Genomic DNA, 25111 nt, shown 5'->3' on the forward strand with positions numbered 1-25111 from the left:
GAAAGCGTCGAGTATAAGCGCTGATGGGGTGTGCACAACAACGCTGAAATACTCATCAGTCGGTTGCAAAATGTCATATAAAGAAGACGATTATTTCTGTTCGGTGGCCTCAAAATGGTACATTTTACGGAGACATAAGGTTATTTCTAGAGAATATCATGTACATCCAATAAATGCAAAGCGTTCTACATTATGTGAATATCACCACCTATATGCAGAGTTGCGCCAATATCCTGACCGTTTTTTTGAATATTTACGATTGGGGCCGGAGACGTTTGATTATATTTTGAAAAGAATCACACCGAAGTTAACGAAGAGTTGGAAAAATTGCCACGCAAATCCAATATGTGCAGAAGAACAACTAGTAATAAGTATTCAACGTTTTTCCCCCGAAGGGTAAAAAACGAATTATTTTAGGTCTTGCCTAGGCTTGACCCTTGTGAGATTACCCCAATCATCCCCGCCCTTTCGTAAGTGTCTTTTACGTAACTAAGCTCCCTTTTTTACTCCCCCCGTCGTCAGGCAGCCGCGCCGCCGCAACGACCTCGCCACCCGAAGCGGCTGTATTCCGAGTCAGTACTTTCTCAGAAATTAAGTCGTCAAGAACTTAATGGGGGTCAAGCCTAGGCAAGACCTAAAATAATTCGTTTTTTACCCTTCGGGGGAAAAACGTTGAATATTTTAGGGTCTATGCCGTCGGCTTGACCCTTGTGAGAAGTGTTTGGTTTCTGACGACTAGATAGCGTACTGTGAAATCACTTCGTAGATAATAAGAACCATGAGTTCCAGAAAAAATATAGTATTTATTAACGGAAACGTAAAAAGAAAGAACATTCTCCTAAAAGTAGGTAACAAAAGCGGTCGCTCTAATCAAAACATAATGCTAGCAAAGAGCAAAGGATTTAAAATCCATACGAAAACAAAATCTTAATAAAACTAATCTCTATGAGTCTTCTAAATCAGACTAACATCACATAGGAATAGTATTAGATATGAGATCAGTATTACAGGTCAGGTCATTTCTTTGAACTTCTTTGAAATAAAACTTGAAAAAGTTATCTTTTGTCTTCCAATTGTCACAACCAAGAATGGTGTCCAGCGGCATATTTTTTTCCCATCTTGCAGATGCTACTGCTGATCGTATACTTCCGGGTGAGTGCTGGATTCCAGCTGCCTCAAAAGCTGTTCTGACCCAACCAGCTATTATATAGCCCTGGAAGCAGGTCTAACTTGTCCTCTAGTTGTAATAAAGAGGTTGTGAAGATCATCTCGTGCATTTCGACGATCTCTACTCAATTCTATCAGCTTCAAAGTCCAAAAAATTGGGTCCAAAGCTTTCTCATCATTCCTTAGCAGTTTCCAACCAGACTGTCTAGAGGAAACCTTATCGGTTTTCGAACCCCACTGTGGCCAAAAGCAGATAGAACCATCCTCTTTAGAAAAGTGTTTCTCATCTATCCTCAACAAAGTAAGATCATGGATACGACGACCTGATGCAAGAAGCAAGATAAGAGCTAGACTTCTGGAGACTTGGAACAAACTCGATTGTTCGACCTTCTCCTTCCTTAGCCAGGAAATTATGGTGCTAACACTCCAAATAACTGGCCTGCCCTGGTCTACCCTTTCCATCCCGATTGCTCTAATCATATGTTTTACCACCGGACTACTTGACAAGTGGTAGACGTCCAAGGGATCACTGATCAGGGTAGACACTACTGACTTATGGAGTTTAATCGTGGCCGAGGATAACTTTTTCACCCGTGAAAGAAATGATATGTACTGTGCCAAAATAGCAGGTGAAGGTTTATTTGGGATCAAATTTCCTCTCTTGCACCAAGCAAGCCACTGGTTCCATGGAGCAGAATAAGTTTTTAGAGTAGACTTCCTCCAAGAATTCTCTAGAAGGGCTATGTCTGCCTGCTCCCAACCTTTAACGACGCTGGACCACCCTGTACCTTCCAGGCCTCCAAACTTATCTTCTGAGCATTTGGTAACGGTTTCCCCGTGAGTGCATCCAACAGGTGGTGTTGCAGGTTCCGAATCCGAAAAGGAGGGGCCATTGATCTCGCCTTTATGTCCGGCCCCCAGAAGACCTTCTCCCATCTCGGTACTATTAGGATATAAGTTCCCTTGGCTGTGTTGAGATGGTTGAGTACTCTTGGGACTAACGCCGGTGGAGGAAAAACCCATGCTAACTGAAAGTTCCAGGTTCTGCTGAACGCGTCTATGAACTCCGCCTGCTGGTCTTTCATGTCCCTCGAGACGTACCTGCTCGTCACCTTTGATATGTTTGAGGCAAATAGGTCTATTTGGGGTTCTCCCCACTTCGAGAATATTAACTGAACGATATTCTCTGAAAGCGTCCAATATCCGCCAATATTTTCCTTCTGGACAAACTGTCCGCCATGTCGTTCAGCACTCCTGGGATGAAGTGCGCTACTAAGATCATTGTGTTTCTCCTCGCCAAACGTAACAGGCGACCCACGATCTTCGTCATCAGAAGAGACTTCGTTCCCCCCTGATTCCTTATGTAAGACACCACTGACCGATTGTCTGATTGGATAAGGATTGATCGACCCGTCAAGACTCTGGCACAACGGAGGATTGCAGAGTAAACGGCAAAGAGCTCTTTTACATTTATATGCCAGCTTAATTGGGACTGGCTCCAGCAACCCTTTATCATCTGGTCTCCCACCTGGGCACCCCAACCCAGATCTGACGCGTCCGTAGTTATGAAAATGCTTGGGCCTTTCTGAAACAAAGGAGAAGCCCTTCGCAGATTCGTCAACCACCATTTCATTTCTTTTACTGCAGAAGGATGAATGCAGAGGAACTTCGTAGGTCTTCTTTCTGGATGGCGATGACTGTATCTCTGCATGTACCTCATGTGTAATCTTCCGAGCGGAATCGCAAATGATGCGAAATTCAGCTTTCCTAGAATTCGTTTGGCAGCTTCCCAGCTCCAAACATTCCTTCTTATTAGATCCGAGAGATCTTTCTTTATCGACGACCTCTTGCGTCTCGGTAATGATACCTGATCCATTTTCGTGTCCCAGATTAAACCTAGGTACTCGCACCTCTTTCTTGGACGCAGGGAGGATTTCTCCCAGTTGATTAACCAGCCCAAACTTTCTAAAAAGGAAATCGCTATTCTGGTGTGATGTTCCAACTCTTCGGAGTTCTGATGGGCTAGCAGGAAGTCGTCCAGGTAAACAATCAATCTTATGCCTCTCTCCCGAAGACGACCCGCTATCCAATTCGATAGGCGAGCAAACGCGAGAGGAGCTGTTGCTAAACCAAATGGGAGGCATGTCATCTGTAGAACTTCCTGGTCGTGAACTATTGACAGAAACCTTCGATGCGATTGTTTTATTGGGATGTGAAAGTATGCCTGCGTTAGGTCCACCTTTACCAAAAAGTCGTCTCCTTGTAAAAAGGTTGGGACCTTCAGATGGTTTAAGAGGCGAAATTTTCTTGGTAGCAGGTGTGCGTTGAGACGTTTCAGGTTCAGAACTGGTCTCAGAGTTCCGTCGCTTTTTGGAACGGCAAACATCCGTGATAGGAAGCCCGTTGTATGTGCTGATGGCTGTAGTATTCCCTGCTGCCTCATGATTTCTATCTCTTGGGACAAGCCGTGGGAAGCAAAATGATGTAAATGCTTGCCTGAGAATCTTATTAGGGGAGGTCGCTTCACGAAAGGAATTGAATATCCCAATACTGTTTTTAAAATAGCGTCGGGTGCTCTTGCCGAAATCCAGGAATTTACGAACTTTTGCAAGCGACCTCCTTTGAACCCCGAACTGATGGCGTCATTTCTTCCTTTGTCTTTTTTGTCAACACCGCCCTCTCTGGGTTTATAAGAGCCAGATGAAGGTTGATTTCTTGATGAACGGGACTCTGACGGACGCTTCCAGGTATTCCTCGAAGGCCATGGTTTACTCGGTGCCCTGCCTCCTGTATTTGAATTGCTGCTGAAATGAGGCTTTGCACCTTTGTAGGCATGCGGTGCCGCATACCCGGACCGAGCTGGCGCCCGAAAAAAATGACCATGCTGCATTGCCAGCTCCGTAAAAGCGACTTCCTCGAATAAATGCGTAGACGACGGAGGAATCGCGTTAAACATAGGAGTTATAGATTCGGATTTTGGCCTGAAAGCTTTTCTTCTCAAATCAATAATCTCCGCTCTCCTGCCACAAGTGTACTGGAGAAGGTCATCACTAATGGATCTAAATTCAGAATGAACGTCTACAAATATACTTCGAGCTTCTGATGCAATGGAAGGATATTTGGATATTAAGTTCTTCAGCGCCTCTGCAAAGGCCTCCCTTTGTAGTAGCAGGCCATGCGTAATCGAACCTAAAGTGGAGTCCGACCTTGCCAAGTGATTATCGTTTGTAGATGAAATCCCTAGAAGCTGAGGATTAACTTTCAAGGCGCTAAACACTGGGTAGGCCTGAAACTTCTTTTGCACCTCTGCGTATCTTATCTTGTTGAAGGAGGTACTCTCTAACCGCTGGCACTGAATACCCTGTTTTCCAATAGTCGGCTTTGGTGCCGGAACTAAAGGCTCCTGCTCCTTAGTTTGTGGCGTAAAATCCCATTCCATAGGAGGCGCATCCGCGATGGATGGAGCCTTCCACGAAACCTCATCCTCCTCCTCCTCTGAGAAGGGTTGTAGATTCTCCTTCCCATCATCAGAGAGACTATAGGAGCTAGAGGGTCTGGTATCATTGAGCCTGTCAAGAACCGATGCCAGCATATTTTTCAGATCTTCATTACTCTTTTCTAAGGCATCTAGCCTGGATTTCTTACTCGCCTTCGAACTTACTGAAGGGCGGGTATTGATACTTTCTGCGTCAGAGTCTGCTTCAAGCTGACGAGAAGCCTCCAGCCTGGAAATCAACAACGGCTTAAGATCGGTTAAAGCAGCTAATGCTAGTTCGTTCTGAGCTAATGAACCACGAATTTTAGCAGCCAAAGAAGAAGGGCCTATAATGAGGCCGATGCAGAAGGGCCAGTCCAACATCTTCACCTTAATTTCCCTGTATTTCTTTTCAGAGATAGATATAGCCTCAGGGTTGAACGCCTGGATAAGACCCACGGTGGGTAGGGCGTAGCGGATTTTATTTAGAATCTGAGAATCCATTTCACCATTAAGGAGCTCTTTCTTTAGAAGATTATTAACTTTCCATTTCTTCCAGCCCTCTGGTAGATGAGCTACTGCCAGCTCTTTAATTCTGGAGAGAATGATATTCTCGTCCTCATCATCTAACTCCAGCCGAGCTAAATCTTCTAAAGTGTGCAAATTAGACTGTGTAACCATCTGAAACGAAAAGAACCTGCGTTAGCAAATTCAAAAGGTTCGTCCTTGGTATTGAGGCGCCAACTGCAAAATCTCAGTCGACGGTTCATACCTCGAGCCAGAGGCTCCTGGACTGAGGAAAAAACGACTCCTCAGCCCGAGACAAAGGCTCACCAATCTGAGCCGACGGTCCGAAAGCCGGAGCCGGCGGCTCGTCAGCCCGCCGTCTGGCCAGCCTGAGCCGACGTCTGACCAATTTGGGCCGACGACGACTGACCAGTTTGAGCCGACGGCTCCCAGGAAAGAGCCGCTCGCAGCTTTCCTACTGGTCTTTATTACTTATATTATTCCAAAATAGGTTGAAAACGCTAGTTTTGAAATATTTTTCTCACCTTAGAAAAACACTAACACAACGATTCACTAAGTTTTAACTCGAACGGCATCGCCGTTAAAACGTACTTCACAAAGACACCTACTCGAGCGAAGTTGATAGCGTACTGACTCGGAATACAGCCGCTTCGGGTGGCGAGGTCGTTGCGGCGGCGCGGCTGCCTGACGACAGGGGGAGTAAAAAAGGGAGCTTAGTTACGTAAAAGACACTTATGAAAGGGCGGGGATGATTGGGGTAATCTCACAAGGGTCAAGCCGACGGCACAGACCCTAAAATAACACTGTTCAGCGCGCAGAAGAATGGTACGATCCATTCCTTAAAATACAAGCGAGTATAACAGTGCGGATACTCGATTAACTCACACCTTCACTGTGCACGGGCTCATTTGATTATACCGTATTCATTCTACAAGCGCTTATAAAGCACAGCTATGATCTCAGCTATCATCTAGTATCACAGCGCCGTAGTGCACGTACCCTTAGTGTAGGTATGGATGCAACAGCATAACCGAGTTTGTTATACTCGATTTAGCTTAATTAAATTGTTTCTAACAAACGCTCGGTAAATTAGTTATTCACTAAAACAGTACTACAACATCATGGTACAATCAAAATGTTGGTATTTTTAATTTATCTAATACGGGATAATACGGGATTCGGTGTCGCATTTTTATTAGTTGACAGTTTTTCTCGTCTAATTGCTAACGTATTAATGATTTACCATTTTCAATAAATGAAAATTCTATTTTATATCCCGTGAAACTGTATAACTATCAAAGTTTATATCAAGTACACAATCATCAGATCTTCGGAAATCCAAAACGATCGTTTAAATATCTATCTGCATACCTCGTTAACGAATTTAAATCAGTAAATATTTAATTAATTTTATCCCACCCATCGACCATATTTTTGTGAATTAATTTCATTGCACACTTATCTAGGAATGGTTGCAGATAAACTTTAACAAATAGAGCTGTGATTTCGACAAATAGATAGAAACTATCAATCTTCCTGTGGAGATATGACGTGCTTGAGTATTTTGTTTTTTGAGGTGTTGACATTCTTTTTACTTATCATAAGATTGCGGATAACAATAAGTGTGGCAAAAATACGATAACATCATCAAAATATTAACATTCAAACAAGATACACGTCATTACAATTGTTGTCTATGATGGTTACCCATACTGAAACCAACTACTGGATTGCTGTGATAACAACATACTAAGTACTTACTATTATACTGAAGAGGTTTAATGGAGCGAACAATGTACTCACCTGGAACAAAAGAAAGTTTAATGCATGTTCGTGAAAGAAATATGGATGGAAAAAGTGTACAGATAATGTATCCTCTCACTTTGTGCCATTTTTCGCAGAAGGCACATTTATCTTTAAAATTCTCGATTTACTAGGTCTCTTTTTGATCTTTAATTTATATTCATTGCATGGTTAACACCCAATTTCATTCTCGATGCCCCAATATGTTGTTTAATTGACGCGGTTTCGAAATCAACACAATAGAATAGTGAAATCAATTTACCTACTTGTTTTGGTGTTATACAAGCTGCAACCTTCCCTTTCAATAAAATTAAATAAATACAAAATGGCATGGCGAAATGGCTTCGTAAGTGTCCAGAAAAGTAAAGAGAACCTGGTTTTGACGCATTTCCACAGGGGAATACCGCTTGATGTATGCTCACTTTCAAAATTACTTAATTATTTTCATTATTATAACTATATTCTCATAAGATGCAAAAAAACATACCCTTGCTTTTTTGGCCTGCTACTTGAGATCAAATAAGGTTTTTGAGCTTTTCAAGGTATATGCAAAATTTATCCCCTGTGAAATTGATGTAGACTATAAAAAAGACTTTATGGAATACGTAAATAAAGTAGGTGATTATAGAGTTTATTAAATAATTATCAACATAACTTTAATTCAATTGTGTCACCTTATAAACTAGCATTTTGCGTTTTTATCATAAACCAAAATTTCATAACTTTTAAAGTGTACATATGACTTTCCAAAAGGAATATGAATGCCGTTGACAGAATTTATTCCTACTATAACTTTTCCTATCCTGATTTCTAAATCATAATGGATTCTCCCGATATATAAATCAATGTTGATGGCGTTCTCATAGCCTCCAGAAATAACTGTATAATTTGAAAATAGACTCTGAACCTTTGAAGTATCTGTTGGTATCCATTTATATTTGCAGGGATTATGACTGCACAGAATCTAGAATCAAAAATATTACCAAGAAAGTGTTAACGCTTTCACTACATCGCACTCACTTTTCCATATTTTTGTTGTGTCAAAGGTGCGTTTCGGACCGTAGCATATAGAGATTGATCTCCCTCATAAATCATGGCAGGTAGTAATCCATCCTTATGGTTAAAGAGCTGCCCAATATATGCAGGATTACCTGCTTTATCATAACCACCACCCAATGCATCTGAAGGTATCTCGCCGAAATAGTCTCGCCAATAAAAATCTTATGGGATGTTTCGTTAAACGTGCTAGATTTAGTAATGAAATGCACTTACCAGAGGATATGTCGTCAGCGCATTTAAGGTTACTTACTTCGGACTTAATCAAAAAGATAGTTAACACTGTCAATATCATGGCGACTTCAAAATAGCACGGATGGTATAGTGTCGATTTTTCGATACTGAGTATGATAGCTATCGTTCAAATGTATAAAATGCGCATCACTGAGATAATCGTTAGATAAGGTATCGGATGATAAGCCAATGCTGTTTATTCTATTTAAACTCTGTCCAAACATAGAAGGGTACCTTGTAATCTTATTTGTACACTTAGCTAAGAAAGTACTAACTTCTTGCCTTGGTAGCAAGATACATATTCTTCTTGCGTTACTCTTTATTAAAAGGAACGGATCTGAACCTAGTTCCGAAGGAGAGGAGGTAAGCGGGCTCGCCTTGTGAACGCTCAAATTTAGAAAAGGTATAGATAAGTATTCTCCAACGCGGTACTACCTACAACACCATACCACTTAAAACATTTAAGACATGATTGGAGATCTTACTTTGATTCGAGGTTCTGGAAACTCTAAAGTGGTATCCACATACATACACGAAACGCATGCCGTCCTCTGTAATCAGGTTTTTCAAAATTACTTCTATCACATAAACCTCGAAATGCGATTGACCTACCACTCGGAATTCTTGAAATTCTGAATTACAAACCAGAATTTTAGGTTTGTAATGGAACTCTGGGTTTCTCTCTGGAAATAGTACATTGTAGGCAAGATTGTAAGAAACAAATTAAACGTTATGGCAATATCGTGTAGTCTGTAGCATGTTTGCATAAAACTCACTTATATTAGGATGTTGCATATTGAAATTTTAGAAAATACACAATGTTTACTATACTTAAAGTATATCTGAACTGATTACACTTTCACAGCCCTGCTTTGCATATTCCCTATAAATATGAATAGAGGCAAAGAACAATTTTACGTTTCTAGTAGTTGGTAAGAATGAGTTGTTTATTGTGCAACTTTCATCCCAAGCAATGTTAGAAGGGAGTAAAAAATTGAGTATTTATATTGGATTATTGCCACGGAATTTTACTTTTTTTAGTTGGTTGTATGTAGTTGTAAAAGTTATAGACTAGAAACCAATTTCGAAAAAAATTCAAAGGGCTGTAACTTTTGAACTAGTAGCCCAATCTTGGAACTGTTTGAAATTATGGATTCTACAGGCCACATTCTACAAGAAAATTTTTTTCCGGGTCGATCTGAGACAATTTTTTTTGCGGGCATCAAAAAAAGGCAGTGTTATTACCTTCCTTTTTTGCCAAAAATTGACTGCACCAAAATTTCTCGGGAAAACACTTTTTCTTATTAATTTTGGTGCGTAGAATCCAAAACAATTCGTACTTTTTCGATCAGACTTCTCAATCAAAAGTTATAGACTAGAAGTACCAATTTCGAAAGAAAATTCAAAGGGCTGTAACTTTTGAACTAGTAGCCCAATCATGGAACTGTTTGAAGTTATGGATTCTACAGGACACATTCTATAAGAAAATTTTTTTCCCGGTCCATCTCAGACAATTTTTTTTTTGGCCTCAAAAATAGGCAGTACTTTTAAGTGATTCAAATATTTGAGAACAATTTAGAAATGTTTAGGGAAAGTTTCTATTGTCACAAAGTCAAATATAAAAATCCGATACATCTGAATACCGAACTCGATAGTCTACGTAACTTAAAAACAATAGGGACCTTTCTTATATCCTTAAGACCATATGTACCAATTTTCAAAGCGATCGCACGTTTCTAAACAAGTTATCATGCACACGGACAAACGGATGGTCAAAAATGGATCTGTTCCAAAATAGCTAGGATTAATTTCAGAAAGGCGTTCGGAATAGGCTATAATTTTTCGTAATCTAAAACAAGATTTATCTTTGTCACATTCTCATTCAATATTTTTTAATAAAAATTAAGCAAGAATTAAGGTTCTATTGAACAATTGATTGTTAACCTTGTGCACGACGTACGATCGCTTTGAAAACTTGTACACGTATTCTTAAGGATATAACTTACTAGTATAAGAAAGGTCCTGTTGGTAGGTACCTGCTATATAATAATAATACGCTTTTACTCTCATTAAATTTGTATAATAATAGAAATATAAAAAAAGCTAACCCCATACAAAGTATAACTTGATTTTTTAAGTAGTATTACGCCTTTTATCTAGTATACTATTTTAAATTTTTAATGTATTTGAGTGACAAGTATTCGAATAATTTTTATAGTATTCGAATACCTTTGATAGTATTAGAATAGTTTTGAAAGTATTCAAATACTTTTTGAAAGTATTCTGCCCAGCTCTGACTTAAAAGATACAAAAATGATATTCCATAGGTATTTTTGCATCACCTTATTGCTAGATGTGATTTAATTATCGTTTGTCGCTGTTTTAGCATAGTGTTTCAAGCGACAGTGTTAGGGCTGTTAAAGACTGAACTAGCTAGTTATGTAACAAGTTGCAAATTGACTGTCTTTGGCGCACTAGACGTATATTTGTCAAATGAGGGCGGCGAAGGATTGAATTTAGAAATTTAATGCGTATAACATTAGAAACTGCTTGACAAAAAAATTGTAGGTAGTGATGCGACTAACCATGAGTCTCGACGAGACTCTCGTTTGATCTCGAGGTTTGTTTTGTATTTATTTGTACGGGTTTTTCTAAATTTGAATCACGAGAATCAATTCAAGTAGCACGAATTCAAATTGTTTACATAAACCGTCCCTGATCTTACTGGTTTAGGACTAAACTACCCTATGGTAGTAATGACTGTAACTTTTCTTAAATCCAGGAAGCCTTCGACAGCTTTACCTTATTTTATTGGAGGACAGTTGTACCCTCATCAATAGACGTATATCTGGTGACTCAGGCAATGGTAATTGTCTATGCTGGACAAACAAGAATTGGCTAATAAGTTCTCGCGGATTCCTTTATATTAAAAGCACATTGTGCTTTCAGAAGTTTATGGCAATAAATCCAATCGTTTGTAGCTATAGATACATATTTACCGCGTAGTTGGGATCATAAAAGTAAGATTTTACAAAGTAACTTGGTCAGATTATCTTTAGGTAGCTATTTAAATAACAAAGAATACAGTGTGTCTTTCCTAGTTATAAGTATTACCAGTTACATTTTATAAAAGCTGATATTTTTTTCCTCAAAATACGCGTAAGTAATAGAGAAATTGTCTTTTTTGATTAGCAGGTACTTGTCATGCCTTCTTGGTGCCTTTTATACGTTCTACACCGTTTTTAGATAATATGTCGTGACCAAGCGAGACCAAACGATACGAGACGAGACGAGACTGAACCAGATCGAAACGAGACTTTGCCTTGGCCTCGTCTCGCGGCAACACTAATTTAGTGTAGGTATTTCAGTTTAATTAGAAAAGCTGAAAATCTCATTTTAAAAGATGTGGAAATCACGCCCTAATAATAATAAATAGTACGATCTTAGTCCCAAAAACGTCATTGTAAACGATGAACTTTTCAAAAATACTTTTTGCAAACAAATATAGGTACCGTTTAATTTCTTCTTCTATGTCCTGGTTTTAAAGAATGCGTTGTAAAGAAGGTTCGCGTGACCATTCACAATAAGATAAAAATCAGTAAACACCGATCCAAACACTTTAGCAGTATCATTAAACTTTAAATAACAGGAACAGAGATACTATTTTATCAATATTGATATCAGCCTCTTAAGATTTGTGGCGCAATCATTTTAAATTTAATTCATTTCAAATGTGGTAATTTTCACCTGGCCACCCTGTATAACAAGTTTTCCAGTAGGTATATCTTTATTTTCTTAAGGAGAATAATATGCAATTTTTATAAACTAAATGAACTGTATTGAATTGTACTGGCGGTACGTTGTGACATTTATTTTTATATTAAAACAAACTCTAATATGAAAACTAGATTTAATTTGTGCAAATTGCACATACGCCGACCCCCTTGAAAGATCTGCCTTCAAAGAAATACAAAAACAATATGGCATGGTAATACAAAGTCTTAAGCAAATGTGCCGAGTTCAGTTTATGAAATATTCGATACCAAAGAGAAGCTCACTTCGACATATTTATTTGAACTTGCAAAGTTACACCTGCAAAGTTATACATAACATTCCATCGCACATACGCCAATATGCCCGCGTATTATATTAGAGCGACTCCGCAAAATACGTCTGTTCGTCTTGTAGACACATTCGTTACTATTATAATGTATACTGTCTTGCCCATAGGTTGAAAATCTTGAATTATTGATTGTAACGTCTTTACAACAGCAGAGGTTATTGTTTCTTCGAAAAGAGGAAACTTAAAGTTTTATTTTTGTGTGCCCCATTTCTTTGCGCTGCAGATTTGTTTTGTCTCCGAATATTATTAAGAGAGCAGATACGAGTAATACGCACCCGACTTGAAAGTAAAAACCTTTTCCCGTAAGTAATTAACGATTAATCCTGCCTTGCAAGTACTGCCACCTTGCTCGTACTTGTGTTTTCCAAGTTTCCAATTTACTTTCCAAGTAGTTTCTATCTTTACTGGTGTCGCAATACTACATGAAGTTTTAATGATTAAGTAAGCACAATTTAACATGGGTTGTTTTTAGAGTCAAGTTCTATGTGGATAAATAAATGTAAGAGCTCTAACTGACACATTTTCGTCAGCCAATCACCGAATCAAGTAAGTATAGGGTTATTTAAGCACCGTTAAAAAATTCGCTCTCACTGCTTCTTACCACTGATACAGTGGAAGCGTAGGTATAGTTAATAGTTATGACTTATGATGACTATTTTGTCTGTCCGTTTGTTTCAAAGTAGTTTGTCGGTCTGCCCGTCTAGGCGCAAGTGAATTTCGCTGGAAATACCGTAAGACTAATCATTTTAGCGTCGTAACTTTCTAACTAGGTATCCGTATCTAAACAATACCAAAACAAATGATATTTATGAGTAAATGCGTTATCTAATGGAGGGTATTAAAGCGTATAAGTCGAGGAACAATTTATTGAGCGAAAGCTCGATGCCACAAAAATTTATAGCTCATTCGGACTCTCATTTACGACGAGTGGAAGACAAAATCGTGTCACAATAAACGAAACCAAGCCTTTTGTGGTGTAATACGCTTCACTACTCCGTTCCTTGACGCTTCATTATCTCCAACAGTAGCATTTGTTCACTATATGAACTAGAAAATAATGACGTCTGATTAATTATTCCCCAAGCTCGCCGAGAAATATCACAGATAATTTTCAGCTTGGCGTAATTCTCTTTTATAATCAGTCACGCTTAAATTCGTTTTGGAACTCATCGGTTTAAATTTTGAACGAAAGGAATACAAATACGAAATGGGAAGGTAAGAAATGTACCTTCGCATAAAATTGTCACATCGAAGAGATGATATATTTTGTGTCCTTGCTGAATATTTTACGGCTCTTTCCTTACCAGAAAGTAACTCCCGCAGGAATATTCGGGTATGATTGAGAATATATGTTATTGTGTTAACTTTTCCAACTCGTAATTTTACTGACAATCCCTGCCGGGTTAAACGTGATGTACGACATCTGAGCTTTGTTACGAACTTACACTGCACTTTGAAGTTTCCACTGTCATGTTTTTTCCTGTGTAGCGGTGTTATTATAGTGCGTAAATCAAAATGATTTATAAATTAAACTGGGGAATATTTTTGAGTTCCAATTATTCCTATTACGATTTTCGTCGCGAGGCGGAATGCCGCTTGCTCCTTTCAATTTTGAAAAGGGACTGGTAGGATTTAGTGAGCCAAAAAACAAATAAAAATTGTTCTACAAATAAATATGCAGAGGATCGTGCTAGCTGAAGTGGATCATCAATCAACCTTTCTGTCTTGATAGAGACTGCAGACAACTGTCATTAGGTATGGAAAACGACTCGATTAAAATCAAACTCATCACTATGATTTTTCATTCACGTAACTCTAATTCTACGATGTGGATGAATAAAATTTCATTACATAAAACAGTTCACCCGAAACAAGTAGATACCTAAACTCGAATACTGAAAAAGCAAACCCTATAGGTAGGTACGTTAACTGGTTAATTATTTTGGCTGTATGCCGGGTACGCTTTTTGGATACACAAGTAATCGAACATAGTTTCGTAATTAAACTATTAATGTTAAGCAACAAAGTTTTGAATTAAATCCCGTTTGACGTACCTAAACGAATCCATTCGCAACTAAATTTAATTACAAAATTTGTTTTTCAAAGTCCGAAGCGAACGTTACACATATTGTTAATTCGAAAATTACGTTAACCGTTTTCATCGGGGCATCATTGATTTTGCTTTTTGGTGGTTCTTTTTCGTAACTGCGGATAAATTACACGAATCGCGTGTATTTGTTTTCTCTTGTTTTACAGTGAGACGGCATTGCCGACAAAGTTAACTTAAGTTATACATATTGACGTAAAAGTGTAGTTGAAATGTGTAAGAAATGTATTTTTCACATGAGAAATTTAATGAACACCTAAGTACAATGGACTGCTTGTCATACTGAAAGTCGTTTATATGGCATAGAAATGCCGAACAACATTATGTAACTTACAGTAGTTACAGTACTCAAAGTCAAATAGATTTCGTATTACGCAAACGTAGACATTTATCCGTAGTGGAAAAGGGGCACCAGCCCCATCACTTTTTTGGGGGGCACGGCCTGCGTGAAGGGGGCTCGATAAGCATGCAAAACACCGAGTTGGGCTCTCAGTTTGCAAATAATATGCTTTATGCTTTTTATCCAACATTCAGTTGAATCATTCTTTGCGAAAATTCTGGGAGTTTGAGCAAGTACCACCTGAAAATAAGGTTAACTCATGAACAAAGATTTTGTGAGAAATTGTTTAAAGAAAAATAGGCGAAGGCAGTGCGTTTGTATAGTACAATTGCTCTTAAGAGCGCACGTAAGTAAATTAGGAAATTCAAAAGGTTCTGCAATTAAAAGATTTTTGGTATTAGAGCGTAGGTTAGTATCAAAACAATGAAATCAGGGAAATCAGAGTTTAGGGCACATGAAGCTTTGTAGCAAAGTATCAAATAAAACGCCTGGAAGCCGATCTCTTTCATTGCCAACCTCTTTTATTACAGATATATTCAGAACCGAACGTCACATTATGATCAATGAATTTCTCATGGAATGTGTGGTTTTGTTTCAGTGGAAAATTTGTAGTTTTGGCTACTCAGAGGTATAATTTGTTTAGGGGGGTACCATTTGAAATTTTAAAAAAATATGACATTTAGCGAAGATCAATCAAACATTTTATTTTTTCGATAAAGTACCTAAAAAAATTATGTGATTGTGGAAGAGGTTTAACCTGTGCATCAGTTCAAAAATTATCCGCCTGCGTGATTTAGTTTCTCCCAAAAAAAATTTCGAAAAACTGTCATATTTGACCAAATAAGGTTATAAAAGCGAAATCGTTAAAGGGGTATAACGTGTCGTATGTGATTTCTAATAGAATTTATTGTAGGGCAAGGTATTATGATATGTTATGTAAAATCAGCTTATTTGAATCAGTGGTGGGTGGCGTCTTAAAAATACATCCGTTAAATTTTCAAATTTAACCCTAACATCCCTTTTGAAAGGTAGGTATATCTACCTGTAGGTAATGGAATGTTTTGAAAAGCTGTTTTTGTACACAATACAGCGCCGCACATAAAGGTATCGGTCGTAAATTTGAGTGCCGCGTTAAGCTTTTCTTCATTTAATAGGACATCGTATTAGTTGTATATGTGAACGAGGTGTAAAGCACACAGATAGACAGAAAATGAGCTCATGAGCCTCGGCGAGGGTGTGATATCTATTTAAATTTGAAAGAGCGATACTCAATATACGTCACAGCGCACTGAAAGCTTTTACTGAATTTCATTACCTTTCACGAATGTGCGAAGATATTCATATTGATATCATCTATAACTACCCGCTTGTTGTACTTATATAACCCATTAGTCATACACTATTTACTTGGTACGTTGAAAGTGGTGTAACTCAGTTTTTTGTTTGGGATTTAATTAATTCTTGATGTACAAGAAGAAATATATCTCAGCGTATAAATTACCCCGGCCTATAAAGCTTACAAATTCGAAAAAGATAAAAATAAGCTAAATTTTTCCGATACTGTCACTAATTTTATAACAAACTACACGCTGTTGGAAATAAAGTGCGGCAGCATGGAAACGATCCAGAAAATATGAAGCAGAAAAATCGTTATTGTGTGCCTACTTCCATCTGTAATTAATCTTCCACTTTCAAGTTAGTTCGCGCAACTTAATCAAAAATTTGTAGCCGCAGAAACGAAAAACTTTAAAACCCCACAACTTCTGTAGTAACTCACAATACGTTACCGATTCTACCAACTACACGAAATTTTCGAAAAGCAATGGGTGTTTTTAATAAATCGCAGAGTGTGTATGCCATCTCACGTACGCAATTAATAAACGTAGAAGATAAAAGCCGCATCGTGACAAAAGCCCGATAAATCGTATTACGCTAGCGTAATCAGATTACTTTGGTAAATAGTAAATACGGAAGTAATTACCATTGGCGGAAAATCCACTTTGTTAATTTGACGTATGTAGTAGGTACAATATTTTCATTTCGAAATCAAACGCCACATTTCATTTTCTCGAGCGTGCAGCTCCATTTTAATCTATAAATTTGTTAGAGAAACTTCAATAATGTTATTAGGCTGAAAATGGTTTCGATTAATTCGGCTTTGAAGCTCAAATTATTACAACCCACTCTATGAAAATTCATTTTCACGCTTATTACGTTAATACGCGGAATATAATAATTGGAATGTTTTTGTGTACTATATGCACAGTTGGTAACAACAATTTAGTAATGAAAACAAAGTGATGATTTGCGGATGAAGTTTACATGCGAGTTACACACAAATTTGTCAAAGAAAAGGCTTCAAGAACCTGTAACGGTAGCCGTAATTTTGTTGAAATTTCGCTGTAAATGTGAGATATTGCGAGTTTAAGGGTATATCAGTCTGAGTTTTGAATATTATTGCAATTTGTAAGGTGTCAAAATTTAAATGATTCATTTTTCTCGGAGAAATGTCATTCGTGACGGAATTCCAATAATAATTTAATTTTAATATTAAACCGTGTTGGAATGAAGTTCGTTTTTTCTATATCATTTTAATTTTAATAGCCCGTTAAGTTTGTTAATTATTCAGGGTTTTGAGGAGACTGCATTGCGAAAGTTTATCTCAGGTTCAACCGTTTTTATGGGGGGTATTTCATTTCATCCACTACGACAGCACGATGTCTGTTTCTGATCCTGGAGCTTTAACGATGAGGGTAATTCGAATTGGCACATTACAAAAACATGGCCGATTTAGTTAGTACACGTGACCTGAAAAAATGGTGGCAACTGCTTAATCCAGAATAGAGGAGATGAGTTGAAAATTTTTTTGAAGAGATGTCGTTTTGAAGCGTAAAATCGTTCTAATTATTTTCCCTCGTTTCCAGACATCCGAAACCCATTATGCTCACATGCTTACGTATTTATTCTGTGGAGTGTGGAAGACCTAAAGAACATTACGTTGCATAAGGTCCCCTATTCTAGCACGAGTTCAGGTTCGAATGAACTGATAGCAGGCCGTCTGCAACGAATGTTTTCTACTACTTTCTTTGTTGAGCCCTTAAATTTTAATTTTAAAAAACGTATTCCTAAATTACCCTAGAAAGTTTACCATTATTAACTTAGGTTGGTTATACTGCATCTGAAATGTTCTTAGTTTCGCTTGACTGACCACAGTATACTTGTATACACAACCGCCGTAATGCACTATACAAAAACTACCCTTAGTAAATTCAGAGACTTTTTTGGCACTCGCTCTACGTCTAATACATATAGTAGTCCTATTTGTTAAAACTGTTCGAAAATCGCATCAAGTGTTTTTCTTTCAAGCTAATTTTTTTATACATTCAGTCTTATAGTCCTTTGATATTTACATTTTTGTTTTGAAAATGTCCTTAGTAATATGACAGCCTTTACAATTTAATAATCAATCACTGACCAACCACCCGAAGAGCATTTTCGCCTGGAAACTGGAAAGAATGTAAAGAATTGAAATTTAGAGAAGAGGAGGCGACGAAAGGAAAGTGATGAAGAAGAGAAAAAGGAACGAAAAGAGCGTAAAGCATGGATGCAGGAGATAAAACGAACGTTTTAAGAAAGAATGGGTTAAGGGAATTGTGACGAAGGCATTAGGGAGATTTAAGAAGTGTAAACGATGCGCAAAGGAGGAAAGATGTGAAGGAAGTGGTTTCGAAAAGTAAGTCCAGCTACCCTTGTGCTTACAACATTCTGTGGACTACACTAACAAACAAGACCCATATAAGACCAACAGTATCAAAGTCTAGCTCGCGATAAATTAGATAAAGTTAAACTTATATGAACTAGTGGTTAATCAACTTAGATAATCAGCCCTGTGATATATTAGAAACTTCGAACTTAACCTGCAGGTTATCTTTCAAAAAAGGTTATTCTGCGTTATGACCAATATAACATTTTCTAGAGATAACCTGATGCACATCACAAGACTGAATAACTCACATAATATGTAAAATTAATGCATTATTGTATTAGTAAATTAGTATTCACCTCTGGATTACACCGTGCCTTGGACTAGTTATAACTGTAAACCACAGAAAATAAAGCGAAACCGTCGTGTGATGAAAACTGTTAAAAGCCGTAAAAAATTAATCTGCGCTGAAAATTACAACGATTTCTTAATAGTCGATCGTATTAAAGACAATTAAAAAATAAAAAGGCCCTAGCGATCTAGTATCTTCCAATCCAGAAATGCCACCACAGGAATCTGATAAAAATATAAATATAATTTAGATCGCCAGAAGTCTACACATCTTACAGAAGCGTTAAATGAGATGAAAGATTTGATGGAAATACGAAAAACGAACGTCGCATGAGTGTGTGTGTGGAGAAAATGGCGAGTGGAAAGAAGGAAATTCGCATTTCCTAAAGGAAATCAAGATATTAAGCGTGTCACAGATGCCACTTTAGATTTATTGCGTTTTTAAAAGTTTAATAGAGATTATCTTTGGAGATGTTTGACCCTTTTCCAATTAAATGCCTCTCAAAGGCATCATGCGTTGTTTAAGACTTTAAAAAATTACTATTTCTCGCTTTTGTCTCGAAAAATTCTTTCAAAAGTTCGTTTACATATGTCGACGGAACCCACCTGCTATGTGTACGAAAAAAGTGCGAAAGAAATTTAAAGCTACTCCGCTCGAAAATTGAGTTTTCCACTTTTCGTATATGCTAAAAATTCTAAAGTTGAGTTTGTTTACAAATAATTTCCTCATAGCTTGCTCGAGTGTTCTTACATTTGAAACATTTTTTGAAACTTTGTTTGTTTTCGTTATTTCATGTATGAAACGCTCGGTGCTTGTCACAAAAATTTGTGTAAATAGCAAATAACGTTTTTCGAATTTGAAGTAAGCATAGCTATCTGAAAAGTTCAGTTGAACTAATATTCATTGAAAAAAAACCCTTAAACTACCTACACGGGTATAAATTTCGTATCAATTGTCGAATGCGAGCTCGATTCACGGGATTAAATTTGCCAGCATTCGCGATAGCGAGCAAAATACTCAAAGATTATCGATCTCATCTCGTCGATGTTGGTTTACGCCTTTTGTTGTGCAAAATATACAATCAAGCGTGCGGTAGCTCGTGAAAAGATTATCGTGTAACTCACCCGTGTAAATCAACTACATTTTATGTGCCGAATCTATTTATTTAGACGGGAGATTTATGGAATGCTGCCTCACGAAGAGTCACGCTTAAAATTGATTATGGTTACAAATTCGAACCATCAAAGGAGCTAAATAAATTATACGTTATATATCGGATTTGGGTGGACAAATAAATGCGGTTTTAGGACAAAGCAGTGTAAATGTTTTAGTTAAACCGAACAATTTGTATTGAAATTAGTTGCAGTCGTCGTTCTAATCAGCACCGTTTCAAAACGGCTTCGCTTTGAGATTTAGAATTTACGTTGAAATCATTTTAATTTTTAATTGTCTATTTTTATCAAATTAACGAAACTTAAAAACGAAAACCCATAATATATACCTATTAAAGCTTAAGGTGAAAAAAATTGGGTTCAGATGAGTTGAGTACTGATTGTTAGACGCTTTGGAACATTCTTTCAGAATATTTCCACTCTTAAAAATCAACCCTTAGGTATTGTGGTTTAATAAAAAAAAGTAATCACCCTCAAAAAATTAATAATTTATTATTGACTACATGACTACTGAACATGCAGAAAAGAAAGTTTGAAGTGTAAACATTTTCAACTTGCCTAATCATACACATTTTCGGCAGTTTTTCTTCAAGATTTTTTTTAATACCGTTTCGAAATATATCTTCCCCAATGTCAGTTTTATTACGAAAGATTAAACAATTAATCTCTTTAATAGTAGGCAACAGTTTGCAGCGCAAGGAAATTGTTAATATATACTTCTATAAATTAAAACTTTTTGGGTATAAGTAAGAGGAAGAACATTTTTACGAAACATTAGGCGTTTCCCGTGTGAAAAAGTGGAGGAGACAAGACAGAGTAAAGTATTCTGTTTTAAAATTGGTTAAAGTTAATGGATGGGGAAGGGCAGCTTTAACTCTTAATATTCTGCATTGTTACAAACTTGAGCGGAAACAGATATCTAAATCAGTTGCTTTTACTTATTCCACTTTGGGCAGGTTAATGAATCTGGTAAGTACGTCGATAGACTAGAGCGTCAGTCGATTCCGACATTCTTAATGTTGTCTCTGTGCATAAATTTAAAGATTATCGGTAAGCGCAATAATTATGATACAATGTACAATTCCAAGTGAAAATTATTGATGTACATACCCTTTTTTATAGTTTGTTTTGACCAACCAATTTTAAAATCGCACTGACGGCGGTCGTGGGAAGATAGTTTGGCATGGGTTTTTTAATAACGTTTATATAAATGGTTTAGAAAAGATATAATGCTAAAGCGAAGACTTTACTTTCTGGCGAAATTACGTATTTCCCCGCTACCAAGAAACGGAGCTCCGGGTGCAAAAGATATAAAGAATAATAAGGGCAATATAAGGATGAAAAAAGTCACCTCGCTTCAATTCTCTCGTTCAATTATTATAATTATCTTGATTAATGTGCGAAAAACATCACACGTTACACAAATGTAAAACATGTTTACGTTATATTGTATGTGGTTGATCTGGCTTACCGAAGCTCAAATTTCATGCTAATTTGCTCAAATAGCAAAAACGAACGTTGTGAAATAGCTTCACTCGAACCATGTAACGTAACTACTTTTAGATCTATTTAGTTTAGAATATACTTATTTTTGGTAGTGGAATTTTAAAAACGTATAAGTGAGCATTCCGTGAAATGGAAGATTGTCCTTTTCGCATCTTTTAATGTCTATAGAGGATTGTATTCTTAATGGAAGCGAGACGTCAGGGACTTGGACCATATACAGTTATCTTATTTAGGACTATTTGATTACAATTGCTTCGGAAGTAAACGGAATTTTCTGGTTTTCTTTAAAGCATCTTTTCTGTAATTTGACCATCGTCATATCTTGTTTCGGAGATCCCTTATCTTGGACACAGTGTATAGGTACGCAATTTTATTGTAATTTGGCGTTTAATTTTGTAATCAAGCAATTTTCAGAACATCAAAGTTTGAAGGCAATTTTCGGAGAAATCTAGGAGAGGGGAAATCTCTTATAAAATTATAACTTATAAGTATGTAACCGTAAAATTATCTCAGAAGCCAGCTGTAGGTCATTTACAAAATTTACAAAAAAATTCAAATTTTGCAGCGCGACGCAATTTCTTACCCCTAAACTGTGTAGAGCAAAATCAAGGAATAGAGTCTCTCACAATCTGATTCAAAATGTAAAAAGCCCAGTTTTTGATGTGGATTATTAAAATCTGCAAACACTCGTACCGAAATCAGAGTAGATCAGTTTTAAAACTTCTCTAAATGAAGGTTTCGTCAACAAAGGGATCACATTTATATATGATGGTAAACAAGAGAAGTACTGTATTATTAACATGCAACTTCTACTGTACTCATTAAACAAAAGTGTCTCTCCTATTCAATGCGATTTGCATGTAGCTCTGAAATGTCTATTCAAATTCAGCTTGTGATTTGGTGTATTTGTAAATAGGCGATTGTCAGTTGCACTAACTGTCACGAGATGCACATTTTAGAATGTACGGTTTTGTAGAGTAGTAACATTTCATTACATTACCTTATACATGAGCAATCTCTTATTGTATTCAATTCGTACCTACTCATTGTTCCAAATGCGGCCACGTCTACATATACGTCACAATAGTTCGTAGTGTAGGTATGTTTTCTAGCTAAGGCAGGACAAAATGGGGTGAATTCTTTTCCCTCAATTTATGCGTATAATATCGCTAAAGGTTTCATTTTGATTTCACTTTACAAAGATTACTTCTTTGAAAGTGCGTCACCGAATCACCGATTTAAAGGAACATATAATTAACGAAATCAATTTTATATCTAAAGGAGGGAAGGAACCGAGAGGAAAGAGAAAAAGAAGAAAGCAAATGCAGACTATGTGGAGAGAAAGAGGAAAATATTAACCATCTGATATGTGAGAAGTTGAAAGAATAAGGAAAAAAAGAAGTACTAGACACGAGGGAGGGGGGGGAGAGAAAAATGAAGAATAATAGGAAAAAAGGGAAGAAATGCAGAAAAAATTACATACATTTAGTATAAAAAGTGTTTGCCAAAAGGCGTTAATAAAGTACCTATATCTATCATGGAATATTGGCCAACCTTAATTTCAGTGGTTAACAATTGTCTAAAATATCTATCCAACCAATTCCTCAACTGGACACATAAAGAATAAACCATCTCATCTCTTGAGAACAGGTCCGTCTCTTCCATTTGATACGCACGACACCATCCGCAAGCAAAGAAGGTACAACTAAAAAGTGCCCCCAGTTAAAAACCCACCATCTTTTTTCGATTGCATACCGAAAAGAAAAGACTTTCTCCTTTATTTCTGGCCTTGCTATGAGATAACAATACTACGGAAAACACGAAAATAAGATGGCAAGAATAGACAGTACCTACCTAACTTGTAACTTGAAGTTAAGTAAAACTTAAGTCCATTCTCTATATTAGTTAGGAACTATATTATAACTGAAAATGCTATATAGTCTCAATTTAATATAGAGAATAACTTGCACCTCACTGATATATTACAATGCGACGAAGTTTGTTACAGTTAATAAGGAAACGTTGAAATAAAGCTATGTAGTTCTAATATACCTAAATAGACTAAAAGTCATTGTGTTATGTGAGAAAGCGGATGTATACGTTCACTCTAAATACAAGAATAAACAATCTTTAATTGCATACAGTCCTTTAACTGAGTTTCCAAAAACTTCCCTTAATAAATTTCCCTCGGAACGTAAATTGGAGAAATCACGGCCGAGCATAATTTCATTAAGCTAGTCATTTCCGCTTTTGAGAAAGCAGGGCTGCTGTACAGTCATAGAGCTATTAAATACCCTCCGTTCACTAATTTCCCTAGAATTACACAATCAAATTTGGCGGGCCCGAATATGCGTAAAAAAGTATATTCTAAAGACGCGTATAAATAACGGTTAAAGTTCAGATAAATCACAACCAGAAAATTGCAATAACCGAAAATTCGTTTCAAAGTTGAAAATCGAATTCAATCCCCGAGAAAAATATTTTGTAGGTAAACTCATAGCATGCCTGTCGTACCTCACTTAACGGCAACGTATTCGATAAAGTCTGTAAAAATATCGCGCAGTTACTAAAAATGGGAAATTTTCGCATTTTCCACTCTTCAGTAAACTTTGATACATTTCATTCGGGCTCTCTCGACGATTCTATGTTTGTTTTTTGGGGAACGGGAGAAGTCCTTCAAGTGAAATATACGTGCCTCCCTCCCGGTAGAAGAGGGCTAAGGGATAATTTCTTTTCGCTTCGATTGCTTTGCAAACCACGCTTAAGTAGGTAATTCAATTTAAATCGTCTACGCATTGCACTCTCACGGCTCACCCCAAATCTAATTGTTACCTGAGAAAATAATCAAACTTTTTTACATCGTCGTCGACCGGATTGTAATGAAAAATAAACGAGGAAAGAAAAGCCGCGGCAATTCATAAATGCGCGCGGTCTCTTAATTTTTCTCATTAAGGATTTTATACAAATGCGGCAATGCATAAATTTACTCAATCTTACAAGACGTTTTCATTAATGACATTTTTTAGTTACTCAAAAGCCACTTTGTGCTTAGCGATGTTGGATTTGATTGGATTGCCTTCGCAATTTGCTTAATTCGTTATTTACGATGGAATGCCTACCAGAGATAGTCCCTTTAGTAGAAGTAATTAGTGCTATTCGAAGTCCCAAATTGCAAAGTTTCTCAATTTATTAACTCGTTTTCAATTACATCGACTTTGTGAAAATCCCGGTATCTAAAATATCGGCCTGTTTCTGGCGTGTCACGTAAGTAGCCCTCATAATAAAGGATTATTGCACTCAGTCTCACTGATTTCTGTTCAAGAGCACAATAAAGATATCTGCGATATTTCATTTCCTTTACTTTGAGGTGGGGACGTTTCCATTACCAGGTTTTATTTATAACTTGTCATCGGCACTATACTTATAGCTTTTCAATTTCTGAATAACATGACACCAACATAGCCTTTGTATCAATTTTCTTTTTCTAATATTAGCGCATTTACCCACTTATCGCAATGTATACCGTGGAAATTAAAAAAAATTAT

The 25111-nt window shown here is 37.0% G+C and overlaps 1 protein-coding gene across 1 annotated transcript; it reads right to left on the minus strand.

Annotated features, from left to right (window-relative positions):
- Positions 1-7655: 7655 nt before the first annotated feature.
- LOC116179507 lies at positions 7656-8376 on the minus strand. The gene is made up of 3 exons (XM_031499303.1): positions 8246-8376; positions 7994-8193; positions 7656-7937 (listed from the first exon to the last, which is right to left on the minus strand). The coding sequence occupies exons 1-3, from the start codon at positions 8322-8324 to the stop codon at positions 7656-7658; spliced, it is 561 nt and encodes a 186-aa protein (XP_031355163.1). The 5' UTR covers positions 8325-8376.
- Positions 8377-25111: the final 16735 nt, after the last annotated feature.

The sequence above is a fragment of the Photinus pyralis genome, unplaced genomic scaffold (genome assembly GCF_008802855.1).
Source record: "Photinus pyralis isolate 1611_PpyrPB1 unplaced genomic scaffold, Ppyr1.3 Ppyr1.4_LG8, whole genome shotgun sequence".
NCBI lineage: Eukaryota > Metazoa > Arthropoda > Insecta > Coleoptera > Lampyridae > Photinus > Photinus pyralis.

Bases quoted from the DNA above. Each gene is read 5' to 3' on its own strand.
- LOC116179507 (XM_031499303.1), bottom strand. From the start codon at position 8,324: ATGATATTGACAGTGTTAACTATCTTTTTGATTAAGTCCGAAGTAAGT. The intron at 8,194-8,245 runs GTAAGTGCATTT...ACATCCCATAAG, and splicing joins CGCTGACGACATATCCTCTG to ATTTTTATTGGCGAGACTAT. The intron at 7,938-7,993 runs GTGAGTGCGATG...TTTTGATTCTAG, and splicing joins CACAACAAAAATATGGAAAA to ATTCTGTGCAGTCATAATCC.